Here is a 21,931-nt window from a genome sequence, read left to right as displayed (position 1 = left end):
CACAGCATTTAAAGGACAGCCAAGATAAAGTAAAAACTCACACTGATTCCATGTGTTTCTGAGGAAAGGAAGGACTGAGAGAGGAAGGGAGCTCCAGATAGATCAAAGAGAAACAACAGGAGGAAAGGCCAGTTGTGTTGAGAAAGAAGAGAGGAGCAAACAGAAGGTCATGGATAGCTTTGAAAGCTGATGCGGGAGAGATGTGGAGGAAGATGACTGAAGAAGAACTTGCACGGGGCTTTTGACAAGGCAAAGGTGCTGCTGTGCTTTCAGTATGAGGTGACTTAGCACAATACAAACTGCTCCAAAACCACTGCATTATGCTTTAAGAAACAGAAATTTCTGAGGGATTTTGATTTCCTTGTTTGAGAGTGTTTTCTAATCTAAGAGAACACCTGAGAGAAGGTGCTAAATTCTCCCCAGAATGACTTTAACTTCCCTCACTCCACCTTACTTTCAAGCAAGAGGTTCTGGTGGGAAAAAAGGGATTTAAATAAATAAGCAGACTTAAGTGGTTCTCAGCCCCAGTATTAAAGCAGTCTTCACCCAAACATGAAATAGAAACTGATGTAACATTGGGTGCCTGTCCCAGGAAGGCTGGAAACACCACATTATCCACTTAAGATTCTGCAAAAAGAAAATGCAGAGGGAGAAGACAATTAAAAAAAAAATAAAATCACCACTTCAGGTGCCCATAGCTTCCCATCAGAACTAAATACAAAGTTAAATACACATTGGCATTCCTTACATGCGGTTAGCTGGCTGCTTTAAGCATGGCATAAAGAGAACACAACCAAGAGCAAGAGAAGATCATTTGTCACCAAAACCAAACAAAAAACTATAAGCAGACTTACTGACTGAAAAGGAGAAAAAGTAGCAAATGCATGATAAGGCATCATAAAATACTTTTAAACTGATATATCCTGGAGTACAACAAAATGAAACTTGCAAAGATAGAATTCAAAACCCTGGGAAGACTGCAGCAAAACAGAATACAGGCATTCCTCATAAAGTGACACATCTACTATACAATCAGCTAGTATTCAGAATACAAGAAATGTGATTGCAAACCAAGCCATAATTTTGAGCACTGGCACAAGCAATGTTGTTACTTTGAAGAATAATGTTAGATCATTTACTGTAAGCACCTCAAATATCTTTAAAAACTGTGTCAAATGTATACACTGTCTGATGCTTCACCAGAATAGAGCGCTGTATGTGTGCACAAGTGCATGAAACGCAACTCAAAGTAAGTGTAAGCTTTATCTCATGTGTTCATATACACATACTGATTTCAGATTTTTTTTTAAGTCTACAAGTGAACAGTTGACCTTCCTTACCCTGGTTCCACAGAGAACTATTTCAACAAAAACAAATACAACCTTTTCATCTTTTGAGCACATTTCACAAGTATAATTCAGGCATATTTACCAGATAAAAATCACAGCGAAGCAGCATCATGCTCTACTGAATTTCTTGATGACAAAAGCATCACAGCTCATTTGACAAAGGATGACTCAAATACTGAGTCTAGGATTACTCTGCAACACTCAGAAAATTTTCAGCAGATTTTCCATATAGTAGCAATATAAGGACTATACAGATTACCTTTCAAGAAATGTTGCATTTTTCCTATAGTTTAAATATCATACCATAAGAAAATGAAAAAGGCATTACATGCTTTGGCTATGCATATTAAACATGCCCAGATTACACATTTGACTTTACCAGGTACTTTTTCCCAAGCATTCGGGAAAATATTTCAAAGAAATGACAGAGTACCTTCAGCTTCCCTAATACGCAAATGTAATTTCAGCCTGAGGGTTCATGGCAGTCTCAGCTAATCATACTCCTGGCCACTGCAGTCCCCCTTGCTGCCTTGCTCCAGCTCCTGGTCTCAGACACCCTCAAGCAAAATGAACTGCTTCAGCATATTAAGCCAGCAAAAAGCCAAGCACTATATTTAATTACCTAGTTTTTTCCAAGTTAGATTTCAGTGGGCTTAGCACACTGGAACAGCTGAACACAGGTCCAGGGGAGCTCCAGAGTCCAGGGGGACAGAACAGCCAGCAGGCAGGTCAGGCTGCTGCCACGTAACAGCCCCCAGCCAGCCAAGCTGACCACAAACGCAGCTCAAAGAGGTCAACAGCCATGCTGGAGGAAAGGATCACTTATGCTGGCTCAGCATTTCAGGAGGTGAAAGGAAAATGGAGGACCTAGATGCCCAGCTCTGTTCACCTGAGGAAACATCTCCTCCAGGACTTGTTTGCTCTCTTCAATCAACAACATGTATAATGGTATTATTATTATAATTTGGTGATTGTGTCAGGCCAAAAAGGATATTTGGCAGTTATGTGGCTGGCAAACTAATAGCAGTGACAGTACAAGAACATGCTCTAAATTCCTTATGTGATGAGCCAAATTTACTGTTACAGCCAATTTTACAAAACGGTCTCAGCATTTTAACTTTAAACAAAAAAAAGCAACTGCGCATATTAAAAAAATAAAATAAAATGAAGAGCAATCTCTTCATATATCTCAAAAAAGGAAGCAATTATGATTTGTACTTTTTCCAATATCATCAAGGACATTGGAAAATTGCACGGAAAATAAGAAGATTGTCAGGAATTACACTATTTTTGTAGATGAAAGGATAGGGAAGAAGTAGGAGGAGACTGAGTTAACTTCTATATTGTGTAGTTAATTTTCCAATTGAATTGTCATCACAATGCTTTTACTTCAAAGTTTACCACACAACTGCAGAGACATAAATCACTATCAAGTCTTCCAAATGCAGTTCAGACTTTCAGTCCAGGACTACATTATCGTCTTTATACTAAACTTCACAAAATATGCCATTCTGAAAACTCACAGAAAGGTGACGTTGCTCCAAACCCCAGTATAATAAGCATGGTTTGATCAGTTAGTTTCTCCAACTCTCTGCTTTTTCTATCCAAAAACTGGGTTACATTAAAATTTCTTACTTTTCTGTATCTTAATTTAAGACACTCAGTATATCAGCCATAACCTTCGAAATCCTACTTGTCTAGCTGCAGATCACATGTTATTTTTGGAGGATGGAGTTCTCTCTCCTGCAAGAAGTATCAAACACTACTGAATTTGGACTCAAGGATACATTATACAAATGGCTTCAAATGCATGCAATTTTATGCAATGCAGAAGAAGAAAACAAGGAGGGATAACCCAAAGACCACCAGGCATTGGCACTGCCAAAAACTTCCTCCACTAAACACACTCACACAGCAGAATAAGAAATTACTGAAAAATATAAACTTGCGTGATATTTTAAAAATATATCTGCTCCCTTTTGTTTGATCTAAGTATCTTCCTCAGACCACATCCCCCTCACAGTTTGATTAGCGTATTGAAGTAATGTACGCAGCAGATACCATGGAGACGCAGATTAAGGAGCCACTGAAATGAAAACTTTCCACACATGGAAAGCAGTGATATTAATACACTAATTATATGTTTCTTCACAACTATGTTTAAACCATTTTAAACAGTCACAGTACATAAGGAAAGGACAGGAGACAGCATTTTTTCCTGCAGTGTAGCATAGGTTTTTTTGTATGATTAAGCTAAAAGGACAGCCATCATGTGTCATAATGTTTATCAAAAGATTTAAAAGTCACTGAAAGTGTATGATAATACAGAATTAGGAATTTCTCATCTCTCAATCTTTGTCACACCACCTTACCCATCATTTTATTCTCAGGAAGAGGATAAAACCCTCCTATCCTTGACAACATTTACTAAGTAGCTTGCCGGTTGCCTCTTTCCCTTACATAGTTAATTAATTAAGAATGCAAATATAATCTTCTTTTAAACTGCATCATAGCCCAAAAGACTATGCTTTTCCTTTTTCATGTGATTTTTACTATGTGTTTTTTCTTCTCATTTCTCATTGATACTTTCAAAACCAAACAACTGTGTGTGACAGGAAACACACGGTGTTTCAGCAAATATAATAGTAATAAACCCCCCCTATCCTTCCATGTAACTGTATCATAATGAAGGGTCACCTTCTCTTCTTTGTTTTACAAGTCCTATGCCACAGCAGTGCAGGAAAGGATGTACACTCTTGGAACATCTGATGGATCAAAATAGTGTTGGGCAGAAAGTGTCATGTATTACTTCATCCTTAAGATAAAGGTTTTTTAAACAAATGTATAAAACTATAAAACTTTACTCCTCAAAGTGTCAAAACACATCATACAGTTTAACTAAAGACATCTCTAGCGCCCAAAATCTTGTGAGGAGGCTTCTCCCCACCCGTTACACAACCTGTAGTAGGAATTTCTCACTGGAGTGTAACTGAGCCATACAAAGAATCAGCTTTTGAATTCCTATTGGTTAGGATTTCTAAACTATTCTCCTCTGCTTTCTCCTTTCTAATATTTACCTTTACACCAGGCTTTCCATGCCTGTTTCTAAATGACATAGCTAGCGTGTGAGTAATCTCTTCTGGTTGAAAATGTAATTTATTTTAATTGGATCTGAAAACTTGTTTGAGGGGTGGCAGGAGGAAACTGTTCCTATTTCCTGCTACAGTTCTCTCAGCATCTAATTACACCCATAAAGAGAAACAATAGGGAGGCTGTGTTATTCAGTTTAATGTGGTTAATTACACGATTCCCTGCATGCATGCAAATATACCAGAGCCTCACAACTGATAGAGCACCCACACAGCACATTTATCAGATATAACAATTGTGCTTTGAGATCACATACTGTACACCCTGTAGATATAAATAATTATTTACTGGAAAACGTTTCTTGTTCACACGAAAAAAAATGGAAAATGGAGCAGAACAGACACCAAATCAGCAGCTCTAACCATTAGTATCTGCATTTTCCACAAAATTCTTGTAAAGGTGAATTAATTTCTTGCAACTACAAACATACCCTTCTTACTGAAATATGTTCCTCTATGCTTTCCCTGTAGACAGATACTTCTGGGTGGTCCCTTTTCATACTCCCATACCCCAAAACAGATTTGAACCAGACACTTCACTTCTAAAAGTTTGAAGAGATTTGGGCCACCTCAGAAAGAAATAAAGGTACCAGCTGGATTTTTGCAAGTCGGATTCTGTGCCCAGGTACTCCTAAGGACACAAAAATCATGTTTTATTTATTATCTATTCCTGATAACGAGGTTTCAGTTGGGACAATGACACATCAGGTGGATGGATCCTCTTCATTATTACTCTTTCTTCAAAGTCTTGCATAAGCAATATTTTGCAAGTCCAAAGGCAGACAGAGAGGGTAGATGGTCAAAGAAGGTACAGATGAGACAGCTGCAGGCATTCAGTACATGCTCTTCTCCATACACTTCGGTATGCTTAATGAGGAGCAATCATCAGTGGGGCATTGCAGAGTAATAGCTCTTCATGATAATGTAAATGTCAACACTGCCTGTCCCCAAAAGCAAATGTGAAAGGACTTGGTCTTGAGAAAAGACAGGCAACTCAGTGCTCAAAGAATAACTCTTTCAAGGACAGATTTTTCAAGAATAAAGTCACCAAGGGGGGGGAAAAAAAAGTGAAAAAGAACTGCATATGGTTCTGCTAAGAAGGGTCAAAAAAATGTTTCAGATGTTTAGTATGAAACAGTCTAAGCTCAGATGAGTCACTGGGGTTCCTGAAGCAAAGCAACGTGGATAATTGATAAAATAGAGGCAGACATTAAGAGGGACAGTCTTGACACTTGAAGAATATGATGGCTTTTGTGAGGAGTGAACCTCCCTCTCTCACTACACCACTGGAACAGTAGGAGGTCTGTTCAGAAACAGGGTGTTAAGAGGGAAGGAGGAATGTGCGCAAATTGGAAGGAGAAAGATGGATTAGTTAAGAAAAAAAGTGGCAGAATTTAGCCCTGATCTATCTTTCAAGTTGGCCCTGCCTGAACAAGGGGCAGGACGTGTGACTTCAAAGGCACTGCCCAACCTAAATTACTCTGTGATTTTAAGGAAAGGTCTTAATGTAGGAAGAACATAACAAAAATAACATTATCGCCATTACTGAATGAAACCCTATGCTGAAATGTGAAAGCTCTAGTTTGGAGAGTAAGTCACTAATGCCTAGGGAAAGCACATGATGAAATAAGAGCAGAAGAACTTGCAAAAGAGAAGACAGATGTCTTCTGGCAGACTAATGCTTTGCTGTTGTTTAAACTAGCTAAAGTGAGTAATTTAGCTTCAATAGCACAGTGAATAACTGCTATTGCTACAAAGTTTTAACCTTTACCCATTCCATTAATGTTAGACCTTAAAAGCTCTTCTCAAAGAAAAAGGTTTTACATAAAAACTAGGAAGGATGATATTCATATTCCTGATATTCTTCCAGATTAAGAAATACAGCCCTTGAGGTTTTAGAACATACACAGAATAAGGTTTGATCAACTAATGTAAAAATGTACAATTTTTGCTTATGCAATTGAAACGCATTTCCTTCTGCCAAAAAAATCTGCATCAAGAAAAGGTGGCTGATCTTTACCGTTTCACTGCCACCTCAATCCAACACAAACCCAGTTTATTTTTCACTGCCTACCCAAGTAAGATAACCTGTGTTTTTTTCCCAAATGCTTATTTACAAAAAAAATCAGACTTAAAAATGAAAGGCTGACCTGCAGTAATTTCTCATGCTTATCTTCTCTCCCACACCAGTGGTAGTCTTCCAGCCTGTGCCTACAGCAACAACTAGAGACCTCTGCATTCTGGCCTCACCATAACGGTTATTCTTTCTCTCTTGCACACATTAAAGAATCCACGGCCTTGACGGCAAACACAAGAAGCAGCCAGACATACCAAATGCATACCACCAGATGGCATCTTCAACCAGTTATATTTTAAACAGCTCATGCCTTCAGAAGGAGATCTCACATTTGATATAGTCTTTGTATACAAAAAGCAGAAGCACTTTTGAACACCTACATTGGCGCCAGTGATTGGGAAGTCATTTTGTATTGCTGAAATAATCAGTTTACTGAAGATACATTTGTTCCCTCAACAAGGATTCAGAGAGACACAGAAGTATTCTGCACCATGTTTGGTGTCCTCACACATGTCCTTAATGATTCTTCTACTAATTTTACAATGAAATCTAGGTGCAATGCCATTGGATTTCCACAGAGGGCCTACTAATTTATACAGGATTTAATTACATTTGATGCTGGTCCTCTATATTAAGAGGTGATTTTGGTTATAAAGAACCTATACATGTATTTGGAAATTCAGTTTTTCCATGATAACGAGCAAGTCTATTTGCAGTAGCAGATCGCTTATTAAAAACAAAACCAAAACACCAAACCAAACACCTCCAAACCTCAAGTAATTTTAAGAGAATCAGTAGTTACAAACCTATTTTTAATCATTAAAATAATAAGTATAGCATACAACCACCCTCAAATCCTTAGCAATGATTGCTTTATTGTACTTGGAGAGCAACCTAGTCTCACTTCAACTCTGGCTTACCATGTAATCTCATTTCAAGTACAATTTTGGTGAAATGGCTATCACCTGTCATAAACTCTAATAATTATCTGCAGTTTAGAGATACATATTTTCTTATTTGTTTAGAATCTAAAGATGATTTTCTTCTCAAAGGAGTTTTACCCTTTCAACAAGAGTTTTTGAGATTGTTTGGGGAAAAAATATAACTTAGTTTTAAGTATGTAGGCTGATCTCACAAACAGCTCTTAGGTCTACTTCTCTTTACTTTTAATTGTGTATCTGAACTGACACTAGCTTTTACCCCTCTTGAAGTCCAATAAGAGCCAAAATAAATGAAGTGGAACAAAGAAGCAACATTAACTTTCATAATTTATTGTTCTAGACAGCTCCAAATATCACCCATCACAGAAAGCAAGTCAGGCAAAAAGAAAATGCAAAGTGTTCTTGTACTGCCACTTTGTCAAAGGCTGAAGTCACAGGATTGATTTCTATGGCCACCGGCAATGCCCCCAACCCATGCTGACACCCTGCAGCTCTCGGGCTGTATGTACAGAGGGCACTGGACACAGAAAAGAACACGGATGAAAGGTGAGTTGAAATGTGTTGTGGGTTGTTTGTTTTTTAAGGTTATAGATTAAAAATGATACTTTAAAGTGTTCTGTGTTAGTACAAGTTGATAAAGAATAAATCTGACACCATTCACTCAATTTTATCTCCTTGATTGTTCAGGAAAAGATATTTTAGGTCTGGCTGGATAAACTCCTGCAGTGAACTGTAACAATGAATTCATTTTGATTTCTGAATTCAACCTATTTTGATTGAAGCAAAACTTCTGTGGTGTTTTCCACTTGTAAAGGTAGAATCTCTTGTGGAGGTAGATTTGGAGCAAGAAGTAGGGAATAAAAGTGACTGTCAAATATTCAACATGTCAACTGTCAGAAGTAACATCTGAAAGCAATGATGCTGATACACCTAATGAGCCAGAAGGATTCTCCACAGCACCTTCCCTTGTCCTGAGCACTAAAAGGCTGGTTTTGAATCTTAGACACAAATTCTTAAATTGGAGCTTAATCCATTGCCATTGTATCCCTGGGTTGCCTGCTTGAAAGATGATGACACCAGTGGGTCCAAAAAAACACATAAAAAGGAACAACACTGACTTAAACCAAGCAATCCACAAGGTTCAACACAACTGCTGAGCTCAAGGGATTTATTTACACAATAAAGGCAGGCAATGACAAAATGGCACAGGACTTAGATTCCTATTGAAAATTTAATTCATGCTTAATCTTCATCAGAAGATGAGGTGCAAGATCCTCCTCACTTATCAAGAATATTTTACACAGGAAGTAATTTCAACTAGATTTAGATGTCCAAAACTAAGAGAAGAGTGAAGCAGAAGCCAGCACTGCCATTCTGGAAACAGCACCAAGGAACAACTTGAAACTCAGCATTTAATGATTTGATGCCCTAAAAAAGATACATCGTGAACCCTGGGTCAGAAGAAAATGTTACTGCTTGACACACTACTGGTACAGATCACATACACTGCTGCCACAATTCCCTGTGACACTTTCCAAGACTTTCCAAAATCAACTGCAGATAGAAAACATGCTCCTGTTCAACACAGTTAATCTTCACAATTGGTGCATTTATTTAGAAAGCATGGATTTTTTTAGGGTTTAAATAAAATTTTAAAATACGAGGCATTAAACTAACTAAAATGTTTTGAACTGTAGATTTTTTTTTTTTTCATTTAAAAAGGCAGTATCTTCACAGAGGATATTCTATACACTTGCAAATTATTCTGTAAATGTTTTATCTAGACAAACTGCAGAAAACCAAATAGAGAAAGTATGTGTCTCAGCTCCAGTAGTATTTTTCTTTTTTAGAATAATTAAAATGCTAATGAAAAAGCATCTAAAGTCAGGAAGAAGTAGAACCACAACCCATCCCAGAATAACATCCTTCTATAAGCATCATTTCCAACTTCTAATGCTCTCTGAGTTACACTCTTTCTAAGTGATGACAGGTAATGTTTATAATATCTCTTAAGAACAAACCAGCTAGTTATCTCCTTTACACTTGCCAGTGCTTCACAGTCAGATTGTGGTGAAAGGTTAGACACACAAACATAAAGCACAGGAGATGGCTGGTGTTGGCTCCGAAAGCATAACTGGACTCTAAAAAGTGCTTGAATCTGTACAGCAACTCTCAAATCAGGTGAACACTGTGGTACCTCCAAGTGGCAATGACCACCTGACACAAAACACTGTTCAACTCTGTCATGCTATTAGTCTTCCCCCTTGCACTCCTCCAGTCCCTTTTCTTCTCTCCCATAGCTGTTCCCAGCTTGACCTCTACACTACAGCTGCTCTACAGCTGTTGTAGGTTTGGTGTGATTAAGACAGAATCAATCCCCCTCCCAGCCTCACACACATATATATATCATGATCCTCTATTATCTCTCTCTCTCTCACACACACACACACACACACACACACACACACACACACAAACAAACAAACAAACAAACAAAGTGGGGAACACCAGTTCATGCGTGACTGGTAGATTTTTCTTTTGCTGGGGGAAAGGCAAACATAGGCTGGAATGTCCCTCTGCCCCCTTCTAGGTCTTACTCATTTAGTAGCTCCTCCTTCCAAAACGGGGGAGGAACAAACATGGGCAGATGCAATTTCAGCAGTGATCCCACTGCATTCCCACGCCCCTTGCCAATATAAACTACAACCTAAGATTGAGTTAAATTAACCTGAGGCGAGAATCAAAAGGAAGAATAACTAGGCAAAGCTAAGAGAACACGAAAGGCAAGAACAAAGGATCTCTTTCTTTCTAATGAGGATTATACAGTGCAAACATCATGGTTATTTTCAAGAAAAGAATCCAAATGTCAAAGACCCAGAACTACCCAGTTCTAACTCAAGTTGTGCCACTGACTACATAATTGCAAAGCAAATAAAAAACCTGATTTACAAGTTTCAGAAAAATCTTTGAGAAGCTACAATAAACACCACTGTTATGATGTACTATGTCTTCTTGGAATAGCCCTAGAAGAAATGCTAACGTGCTATACTGTGCCATCAGTATTTACATGTTGAAGCAGCACCCACATGCTAAATAAAAGATGTTAAGAACAAAGTCCTAAAGGCTGAGGTATTTGCAAACGGTTGGTTTTGTATTTTTGCTGGTGGTTATTTTTTAAATCGATGCAATTTCTGTTCTGACTTGAAGCCTGATATGTATTTGATCCTTCATTTCACAGCATCAAATTAAGCATCATATCTGTAAGGCATCTCAGATTCCACAACTTCACTTTGGCTTATTTGACTATGATTTTTGCACCAAAGCAAGTTAACTATAGATGGATTATTTATAAGAACAAGTGAAGCAGTTGTAAAGAATACCGTCTGTAGTATCCACTGCCTTGGCATTAATGATAGATTTAAGCAGCTGCTACTAGAAAACATCAGCTCTGCCAAAATGTCAGATGCTAATGTCTGAAGCAGCTCAATTAAGCTACAAGACGCAATCACTTTGTTCTACCAGGGATACAGGCAAGCATATTTCAATCTATATCTGGAACTGACAGAAGCATTTAGGGAAGGAACAGATCAAAAAAAAAAATTTGAATACATACAGCCTTACATCTTCACCTTCTTTCAGAAGTCTCAGTTTTTAAGCCACAAGTGATTTGATGTATTATGAGTTCTCAATAAAGCCTGCAAAATAGCTGGAGCAGTGTCAGTTTTAATCAGCAATCCAATTAAAGGATCCAATCAAGTTCACTTTAGCTGTTCAATAGTATGTTTATATAATAAATTATTTTTAACAGCAGTTTAACATGCAGGTTCTCTGTACTTTTAATAACATATTCAACAGTGATACGTAAAGTGAAATCATTGTTGCAACAGCAAACTGTGCTTGTGTGTACACTGAGAAGAGTAAATCTAACATTTTAAAATGATGGCAAATACTTCTTCATAGGTCTGATTTATTAAGTCAGCAAATATTTCTTCATAAGGCCTAATTTATTAAGTCAGAGAACACATCTGCCTTATACAGGCATGTAAAAAGAATTGGACTATCATTTGCTTTCAAACAGGATGCAAGAGTAGATGGTGCTGCTGTTATTTTCCCCTTCCACCTCTTCCATGGTTTCAGCCTGTTCTGTTGAAATGTCATTATATATGCAAATGAGAGCATGAATTCATATTAAGAAACAAGTCAAAGTTTATTTCAAACTAACATTTACCTCACTGCAGACAAAGTTAATTCTCCAGTGATGAAGGAGAATTAACTGCAGACAATTTATTTTGAAAGTGAGAATAATCTGCTGAAATGCGTCTGGTTCTCAGGTGTTACTGTTCCACGCAGGGAATGTATACCAGTATAATGCAGAAACTCAAACTGATGTAGTTGTATCAGGAACACTTGGAACTCTCACATATTTTAAGGCTAGAATGAACAAAATATCAGCATGTTTTCAGAATGACTAGCAATACAATTAAAGCAGCTGAATAAGTTACAATTGAAAGATACTAGATACAGAAAAAGTTTTGTGCTGGAAGCAGCACCCTGTTTGGAGGGCCGACCCCATCACTCACTCACTCTTAGCATCACAGACAATAATAAAGATGCTTTTTAAAGATAACTAACGAATACATTATGACAAAGAAGGGAAAAGAATAACTCTTCTGTTTGTTACCCTCAGAAGCTGCAGTTATCTAGACCTCAAACCAGCATTAAAGCTGGGAATCTGAAGACACCAGCCACCCAGGATGAAGTTTTACAATTTGATCACATAAATGCTTTTTTCGCAACAAGTAAGTAAATAATTTAGTTATAACAGTGTCCTGGAAATTCAAGTTTCCTCAACAGTAATCATGGTCCATTGGGTTTAAGAGTATAAATCAAATTACTTAAGTGTGAAATAGAGAAGTTTTAACTAAAATTGCTTTTACCGAAATGTTAGTTTCAGACAAACTTTGATGTTGTGCTAACATGGATAGATCTTACAGTAGTTGTAGGCCCCTAATAAGCAACCTTGTTTACTTTCCATGCTGGAATTCTATCTTAAACTACTTCAAAAGTAAAAATCAGAAAGAACTGCTTTAGTTTGACTCTCCTCTTGCATCACATAATTTACATGTGGGCTACAGTTCAATGCAATTTTAAACATTAGTGCCTTTTTACTATAATGTGCATGTGGAATATGAAGAAATGTTCAGGCCCAGGAAACCCTAAGAGAATATCTGGAAGCCTCAAAGATCATAAAGGCACATGCTGGCAGGAAAGGGCTTTCCCTCTATAGTTTTTATGAACCTATAATGCACCAAAGGTTTCCAAAGATCACCAGAGTTGCCACAGTTGTTCCCGCACAAGCTATTCCCATACAACCCACAGTTATTCCCGCATACAACCTCTCCCTCCCATCAATTTGGAGTTCAAATTGCAAAAACTCTCAGTGTGCTCACTACAGTACAAACATTACAAGCAATTCAATTATTTAAGTTGTATTTCCATAGCTGCATGCTGCAACATTCAACCAAGCCAAGCGAATTTTTAACCCAAAGACACTACAATGAAACTGCAAGTGGGTGTATTCCCTCTTAGCATGCACAAGGTTAGTATCTATATATGTACTGGAATACGCACCCTACCTTACATTAGGTGATGCAAAGGGAAAAGCAAGGAAGGCTCTGCAAGCAACAGCGGTTTCCTTGCATCTACCTCATCCACAAATGTGGGAGCTGCAAAAACCACAACTAGTAGAGGAAAACAATATGGCCAAGGAAAAGACCTGCTGAGACCAAGACACTTTCTACACTGCAGCAATAAGCTTTTATTCTGTCTTCATCCCGTGCTCTCCTACCTTCACAACACCAAACTGCATGCACAGGGCATTCCAGCAAGCTTTGAACACAGGATTGCGCAGAGTCAGGGCTTTCTCAATGAAGCATGTGAAGGTTCAGAACAAGAGTATATTTGCTTGTTTTACTTATTTTCCATTTTTTTTTCTCAATGAGGGACTGACAGATGCTGCCCCTTGTGCCTGCACATGGCCTGCCTATTGTCATCAGGCCAGAAACCATTGTCATTGCCACTGCTGGTGGTGGCACCTGCACAAAAAGAATTGAGACCCTGTCCACAGGCAGCTGCCTAGGTAATGTCTATATGTTACATATACGTTCCCTTTGCAAAAAAGCACAGGTTTACAAAGATGCATATAACAAGTTTTTGTGTTCTTAGTTTACTAGAGAAAACTCTTGTTAGTAACCATGGGCAGACTAACCAAAAGGAGTACACAAAGTACACATTGAGTACACAAAAAGAGAGATGTCAAATGTTACATGAAACAGAGCAGATGTTAATTATTTTTAAAATAGATAGCAATAGGGAGAAAAGGCTTACCTTAAAAACACCAACACACATCTCTTACAAGCTTATTCACTTGGGCAGTCATACATTCAAGAGATATCACACTATTTTCATTCAGTATCTGTAAATCTAATAATATCCTCAAGAAAAATAATCCAAAAGTCACAAGAAAAGACACAATGACAGATATTAGACAAACATCCCACTTAGAGTTCTAGGTCTACCCTGTAGTTAAGTATGTCATTTAAGGAGGTAGAAATTAAAATCAGAGAAAAGTTAAGGTACAACAGTCATCTAGCACAACCTGCTCCTCTTAAAATAGGGCCAACTTCAAAATTAGATTTAGCTTTGAAGCTGGAACTGGCTGTTGTCATCAGCTACTTTGCTGTTGAAATAAAATTCTGCAATATGACCCTTGCGTTCTTTTATTTCAGTTCCAGACCCTCCTGATTAGTAACACTTTTTAACCTCTTGTAGCTGGAAATTTTTGCAGATGTTGGAAAACAACAACTTATCACATTCCAAAAGTGCAGGTCTGATTGCTTTGAAAAGGACCACTGAACTGAGGCCCATTAATGTCAATAAATCATATACCTAGTAATTAAAGTGAACACCATAAATGTTGGCAAAAAAAAACCAAACAGACAAACTCCATATTTATGATGTAACAGAATCCAAGTTTCAAATACAACCTCTCTTGCATATGCATTACGCTACAAATTCCTTAATTATATAGTCACTTTCTGCTCTTCTCCATGCAGTGGACAGAATGAACCATACTCACGCAGTGAGCAACTTTCAAGTTGCGTTCTCTTCACTTGTGTGAAATATGGTTTAGTTACAAAACTTCTACAAACCTTACTCTGAAGACAATGGGATCAGCTTGCTTACATGCTTTCAAAACCACTCATATTAACAGTATCTCATCACTTCAAAAGACATGTGTGAATTTATGTCTTTGAAACACAGGTCAGCTAAAGGGTCCATTCTGCAGACTGGGAGCCAAGCAAGGCAACATCACCATCACAGCTTTTACCTACATTTGTTTTCTGACATAACACATTCAAAACCACCCAAAACTCATCATTTTACGGATCATTCTATAATACACAGAGGTATACGTGTATATCCATGCGCTGAAGTCAAAGGAACACATGTTTGGCATGCAGTTAAGAGTGTTGAGCACTTAAAATCAGTTGATTTTAGATCTGGAAGTGAGGACCCATAAAAACAAGAAGATAATTAATAAATCATCATGTGAAGGGTAGTGTACATCCTGCGCACAGAATTAGTCTGTACAGTAATGAGCCTATATACTAAAGCCACATAAAACAACTCTGGCAATTCAAAATCTCGCATTTCCAGCCGTTCTTTGGAGTGTGACTTCAGTAAATATTGCCATCGTGGAGGTTCAGAGATACACTTTCTTGACCTTCTAGAAAAATAAACAATTACATATGAGCCAATTTCTCCATGTGTCATTATACTGTTATGAACATAAAACAGGACTGGAAATTCTAAGGCTGCCATAGAGACATTTTTCCTCTGAACACTAAACAGCTGTGGTCTAGTGGTACACCAATCTTGTAAAACTCACAGGCTTAAGACAAAGACCACATCCCTCCAAGAGAAGAGGGTACAGATGAAGAAGTGGGCAACAATCCATCTGTTGAAGGTGACTCCCTCTCCCTTTGTTGTCTGCTCATTCCCTGTTGAGTGAAGGTTGGCATGGACAGTCCCCATGGTGCTGCAGGGTGCCTGGCTCACTTTTTCCCGACACTGGAAGCACAGATGACCCCACAACCCTTGTGCCAGTCCCTCGCTGCTGCCAGTCATGAGACAGGTCTGTACTGGTAACTGCTTCTACCACAGCAGTCACTCTGCAGCCATGCCCACTCTACCATGTGGTCCTTCACCCCCCACACCAGATATCTTGCCCAGGTACTCCCAATACTCTGTTGATCTGTTGCTCATCTTTCTAATTTGCCTGCCCAGTCATCCTCTGTCAACCTCCAACTTGGCCTCTTGGCCATTTCCTTGTCTTCCAAGCTTTTCACCTCTACAACATTCTTGTCTTCAAGTGGCCAGCCTCAACCATCTCTTTGTCGTCTGTCACCACTTTTCATGTCTACTTTCAGCCTTCCCCTCAATACACTCGCTTTTTTTGACCCAATTCTCTCCATTCTTCCCAACTCACATTCACCAGACCAAGCTGCCTCAACACTTCCCAGATGCAAGAGGAGTCCAGATAGCAGAGGACCTGAAGTCTCATAGTTCAAGCTCTGTTCAGATTCATACCCACTGAACAGCAGCCCTGTGTAACAACTGCAGGAATAGTTCACCTTGGTTGTAAACCAGAACTGTAGCAAACTATGCATGCACATAGTTATGTATGTAGCAAACAATGGGAATTTGAGTTAAGGTTGGAAATGAATTAATCAGCAATACTTTAAAACACTTGCTAAATTTGAAACCAAAACGTATTAACCTAAAATGACAATCACACTGGTGCTCCCAGCTAACCACAGAGTAAGTTTTATAAATAAATGCAAAATAATGGGTTGTGCATTCCATATTAAGGCTCTTTGGATGCCTCTCCCCATTATACAAATCATCTTCTCCCTCAAATCCAGGTCTTCTATATAACCACTTTGTTTCACATGAATTTGCTTATAAACAGAACTCTGACATTTTTTCTGAGGACAATTATATCACCCCTTAAAATAAAAAAAAAGTGAAACTTCAAACTGAGGGATGGCTGCACAAGGCTTTCAAACTTTATGTTCTTTAACATAACATTTATCAAGTATATCACTGTACTAATCCACAGTTCTCTTACTTCAACAGTTATGCTCTTCTATCTCTTCTTTTTGGAGATCACCATCTCACTGACCAGCTACAGGGATATATTTCTAAAAGATGAATGCATCTCCCACAAAGGATCCCATATTAATGATTTATGACTGTCACTCTTAAACAAGACAGCTTGCCATGTCTAAAAATCTAAAAATTATTTTCTTCTCCACTCTATCAGTAGTTTGTTTTTACTTATGCTTGAAAAAAGCTTTCCTCTACTCCACAGTTATTCTTGTTTGCCTGTATACCTTGCACTTTCACCACATCATCAGTCAATTGATATTCTCTTTATCCTGCTGCCATACTACTCATATAAAGAAAATTGTCAGGCCCACAACAACATGCTTCACAAGCTTTCCCAACCTCCCCCTCACAATTTATTTTTTTCCTTCTTTTGATGATCACTTTCATAACTCCAACTTTCATGTTTGTTCATACAGAACATTAGCACTTCTCAGCTACCCAGCTAACAAGCATTAAGAGCCCAGCTTTCCTACACTAGCTTAAAAGAGAGTAGCTACCAGTCACCCTGAAGAATGCTGCAGTATCACAATCACTGCGTGAGAATAATTTCAAAAGCAGGAACAAAGCAAGATGTGGGTTCAACCGAAAAAAGAATCAAAGACTTAAATTATGCCAGTGTTATACAATGGGGTAACCTTTAGGAGATTAATCTCCAAACTATAATTCAGAATAATTCTGATACCTTCAAAAGCATTTAAGAAAAAAATTTTAAAGAGAAAAATTTAAAAGAGAGCATATTAAACATGGACTTATGGAAATCAGATGGGACATGACACATCCTACAGTCTACATTTCTCCGTAGATTAAAAAAAAAAAAAAAATTCATGCTCAGAAAAAAAGAGAACATCCACAGAAAGGTAGAATTTCCGCATGTCTGTCACTCATTTATGGACAAAGGTATTGCACACCTACAACTTCTTCCATTTATACTGAAGTGTCAGTGAAAATGCCTGTAGAACTTTACTCTCAGTCAACTTGGGGGATCCTGTTATTTGTCCTATTTCCTTTATTCATCCATGAGCTGCAACATGATTGACATCTTTTCCATTACAATTGTATGGTAACATGACAAGCTAATTATTACATAAAAGATGATACACATTACATCTCCAGGTCAAGATACAAACCCCTATTTGGATGTCATTTTTGAAGTTACAAGCTTTAATAACTTGTGCATCATTCTAGTCCAGACACTGTGCTCTTCAGTTTCAGAGAAGGTTTCCAGAAAATGAAGGCTCTGCTACTTCTATGTAGTTTTTGGCAAATGCTACTAGTAGTGATAATAAAGACTGGTAACTCTACTTCCGCAGCAGATAAACTTATTTCTTTTACATATGTCAGGGTTCTCCAGAAACAAAAGTGACAGAAGGACCTGCTTTCCTAAACCAAGTTTTATAGTTTGGTTTCATAGTTTAAGATGCCTGGAATTAGTTATCTTTTGCCCCACAGCTAACTTTCTATGCCACAGATTGATTTCTGGCCAAAAATGTATTCATATTCAATAACAACAACAAGACAGGGGAGGAGGCACTTTAAAGCAAGCAAATGCATTCACACATTCAGAATGCAGTCAGAGGCAGGAGACAATTAGAGAAGGAAATTCAAATATAAGGCATTTCCTGAGGATTAATGAGTGGGTGGTAGTGTTTAATAGTCAAGGGCAGAATGGGTTCTGCAACCAGCACAATTCATTAAATTCCCCAGGCAACACAAACTGGGATTCTGTTTTTTTTTTTTTTTTTTTTTCCGTACTCGTTATTTTCCATAGCATTAATTAAAATTTCCATTTACTCTGACACTATTGTTCCTTCAGAGCCCAATACTGTCTGTATATCTGAACGGCGCTACTATGGTAAATGACATCAATAAAATTATGGAATTAATACCTGGTGTAAAAGGCCAGAAAACTTTTCAAGTTTAAGAAAGTTCTTCTCATCTTCTCCTAAACCCTAAAAATGTTTTCTACCTTAGAAACAGAATGGGTTCAGCAGATGAGATCCTTTCCTCTAACTTACAAGGCCTTGATGGCCTTCATTATACTAGTGGTAACAGACAATTTGAGAATCAAGTATTGGAGAGAACAAACGATTTTCAAGCTGCCTTTCAGCTCTTTAGAAAGCCACATACACTAATGCATTATTTAACACGTCCCAAACCAGCAACCATTGCCTCTATCATCATAACTTCATACTAACCTGTGACTGGTGCATCTATGTCCAGCAAATTTTTTTCCTGGCGGAGAATTGAAGCTCCCTCTGTTATTATTCTCAAAGCAACACTCTCTTCCAGTCTCCCTTCTTTCATAAGGTGTGCCTTTAAGATATCCACACGAGGTTTTCCATCATTATCAAACACTTCCTTTGCTGTGAGCCGGTGACTTGGAGGAAATGGGACAGCTGAATGGAAAAAACACAAAAATATTGGGTCACTTCTTACAGCAAAGCCTCTATTACTGATAATGACACATTTCAAAAGACATCTCTGCTGGAAAACAACGTTAACATGAATTTTCAACTGCCTCTTATAATTTGTGGTTTAAATTGCACATAGATTATCAAAAATACCATTAAAGCACATGTATCCTGCAGGCTACATTATTCACGCATGCAAGAAGAACTAATTCATGCTGATAAAATAATTGAGAGTAAGATTCAGGCCATGTTTACAAGTAGATACATTCAAACAAGTCCCCTAAAATGCATGGGAATATCAAGGAAAGAAGGGAATAGAGCTTAAACTGCTCTAGTAGTACTAGAGAACATTGATATAATGTTCTCTTCCATTAAGAGCATAAAATGCACAAACAAGTGCAGTATTTGATTTCTGTGCATGGACATGCATAGATACACTCCAATTAAAATATTAAAATCCAAGACAGACCCTCTCTAAGGACTCAGGGTAGGGGGTGGGCGATGTATAAGTATTAGTTAGCTATGTGAGATACATTTAAAGCTCATCAAAGTGCACCTGAGTGCCAAACAGACCACTCCAGCAAAGGCAGGGCAAAGGATGTATCAGACTGAAGTTGGAAATAAACGAATAAATAGGCAGGTTGCCCTAGCAACATGGCATCGAGTAGTGAGCTGCGTACTGCCATCACATAAGGTCTGAGGCATACAGCAAACTTCAGATGCTCCTGCTCTCGCTCTTGTGGAGCCAGCTGGAGCGAGAAGGCTCAGAGGTGATGCTGTCAGTTGCCAGGATGAGGCTGGAGCATTATCCCAGCTTAACCCCCTTTCCCTTGCAGTTCAATCAGAGTGGCATTAGGCACCGCCTGCCTCGCCAGCCACAGGGTAATTATACTGATCCCCACCACAGCTGCGGGAGGGTCAGGTTATTCAGGAGCTCTGAGCAGGGAGAGGAGGTGGCTGCAGGGCTGGTCTCAGCTGGCCACATCTGCAGTTCAACCCCATCCCTGCCAAAGGGACTTGTCTCCCACGGAGTGTCTTACTGGCAGCTCTGCCACATCATGAGACACAAAACCCTAATGCAGCAGATCAATATATCTGTTAGCTTCAATTTTCTTCTCATTTAATAACCAGAATACTTCAGGAACAGGCCACAAATCACACACATCCTTTAAAGCCCAAGCCAAGAACTCTTCACTTACACTACCAGAAGTAACAGCATATAATAAACAATTTCACCTTGTGCAGTTATTTTCCACTGAGGGGGGGGGGGGTTGGCTCAATTTTGGGTTTTTTTGCTGCCCCAGATCCAGCAGTCCATTCACTAAAATAGTCTGTTGGGGACTAACAAACATCTCTGCAATACACTGAAGCCCAACTGCTCTCAGACTTAAAAGAGGGATAAAAAGGAGAGAAGGTGAAAATTTATGATGTCCCTGACACCACCAGGATCTTCCTGAAGCAATGACACCTATAACCAACAGCGAAGTTAAATACAGTTCTTGGCCCTGGAAAGCCCTGCCACAGATCTGTGATGATCTCTCTCAATCAACAAGAACTCCTTGACTGCTTTCAATTAGTTTATGTTTTGAGTGGTAATTCTATGATAAGAAGTAGGCTCTTAAGAACAAAACCTCACCCCATTTTTTGCAGCTACTGCAGTTAAACCTATCCCCATGACAGTCACAAAAATGAGGTTACATGCTTTGTCAATTTTTCACATATATCTGCAGCAGATCATCAAAAGCAAGATGGCTACATACACGAGCTATAAAAATATCTTTATGCAACACAGAAAAATAATCATCATTGCAAGAAAAAGGAAGGTGAATGACAACTCTGCAGTTCTCTAAGCCCCCATTCTCCTTCTCGAAAAACAAACAAACAAAGCCAAAACCAACCACCCAGACAGCTAGGTAGTCCTAATGGTTCTGTATTTCCTGCATGGAGGAAGGAGAAGAGCAAAAAGTTCTTACTTATCTCCAGTCAGTTTGGCTGGAAAAAGCATGTACCATTAGCTTGCATTACTCTGCAAGACAACTGCCTCTGTTCTTCCCCAAAGGTGTCACGGTGTATGCAGCATACTATTACTTTGAGGTAACTACCATATATGCATGTATGCTGAAAGGAAATTTTTACTTTTAGAAAGACAGAGCAAACCAGACAATCAAGAAAACAAATGCCATTAAGTGTTACCTACTAATTAAGAGAAAAATATGGTATATGCTGCTGCATGGTAAGAGCTCTGCAGGCAGATTTCCAACGTACCACTGACTAATTAAAGAAAAAAGATACTGCTCCAATAACAGATGATTAATGATTAATTAGCAAAAACATGAGTGACTGAGTAGACCACAAACTGCATCTTCCATTATGAGAATATTAATTTTGTATGTACACATACACAGAGCTTCCACAGAAGAACAATGTAAGAAATGGTTATGTTCATGTGGAGGTCAGTTAAGCTTTATTTTTTACTGGTCTCACCCACAAATGCCTGGATCAACTAAAATCCTTTTATAAATATAACAAACATTCAATTTCCATTGCTTTACATACATAGCAACATCACCATCTGAATACACAGGTATGCATCAGCTTCTCCATACCTGCTTTCTTTCTCCACTTTTTTTAAACCCATGTTATTAGCACTTTCAAAAAGTAACTCTCTCACTGGTTTTGCCTTCATCAGAAATAAAACCAAGAGCCTCATCAGACAGCAGCTGTGCACACCTCACACACAACAGGGAACAGCATGAAGCTGGGAAAAGAG

The 21,931-nt window shown here is 38.4% G+C and overlaps 1 protein-coding gene across 1 annotated transcript in view; it reads right to left on the bottom strand.

The window, feature by feature from the left end:
• PPP3CA (protein phosphatase 3 catalytic subunit alpha) overlaps positions 1 to 19,142 on the bottom strand; it is a 111,248-nt gene extending 92,106 nt beyond the window's left edge. Inside the window, exon 1 of the mRNA XM_026847665.1 lies at positions 18,946 to 19,142. Coding sequence (XP_026703466.1) covers positions 18,946 to 19,054 — 109 coding nt within the window. The 5' untranslated portion in view covers positions 19,055 to 19,142. The remainder of the gene's footprint in view (positions 1 to 18,945) is intronic.
• Positions 19,143 to 21,931: the final 2,789 nt, after the last annotated feature.

Source organism: Athene cunicularia (assembly GCF_003259725.1).
Source record: "Athene cunicularia isolate RWA chromosome 4 unlocalized genomic scaffold, athCun1 chr4_part2, whole genome shotgun sequence".
Classification (NCBI taxonomy): Eukaryota; Metazoa; Chordata; class Aves; order Strigiformes; family Strigidae; genus Athene; species Athene cunicularia.
This window is presented reverse-complemented; position numbering and strand designations above follow the sequence as displayed.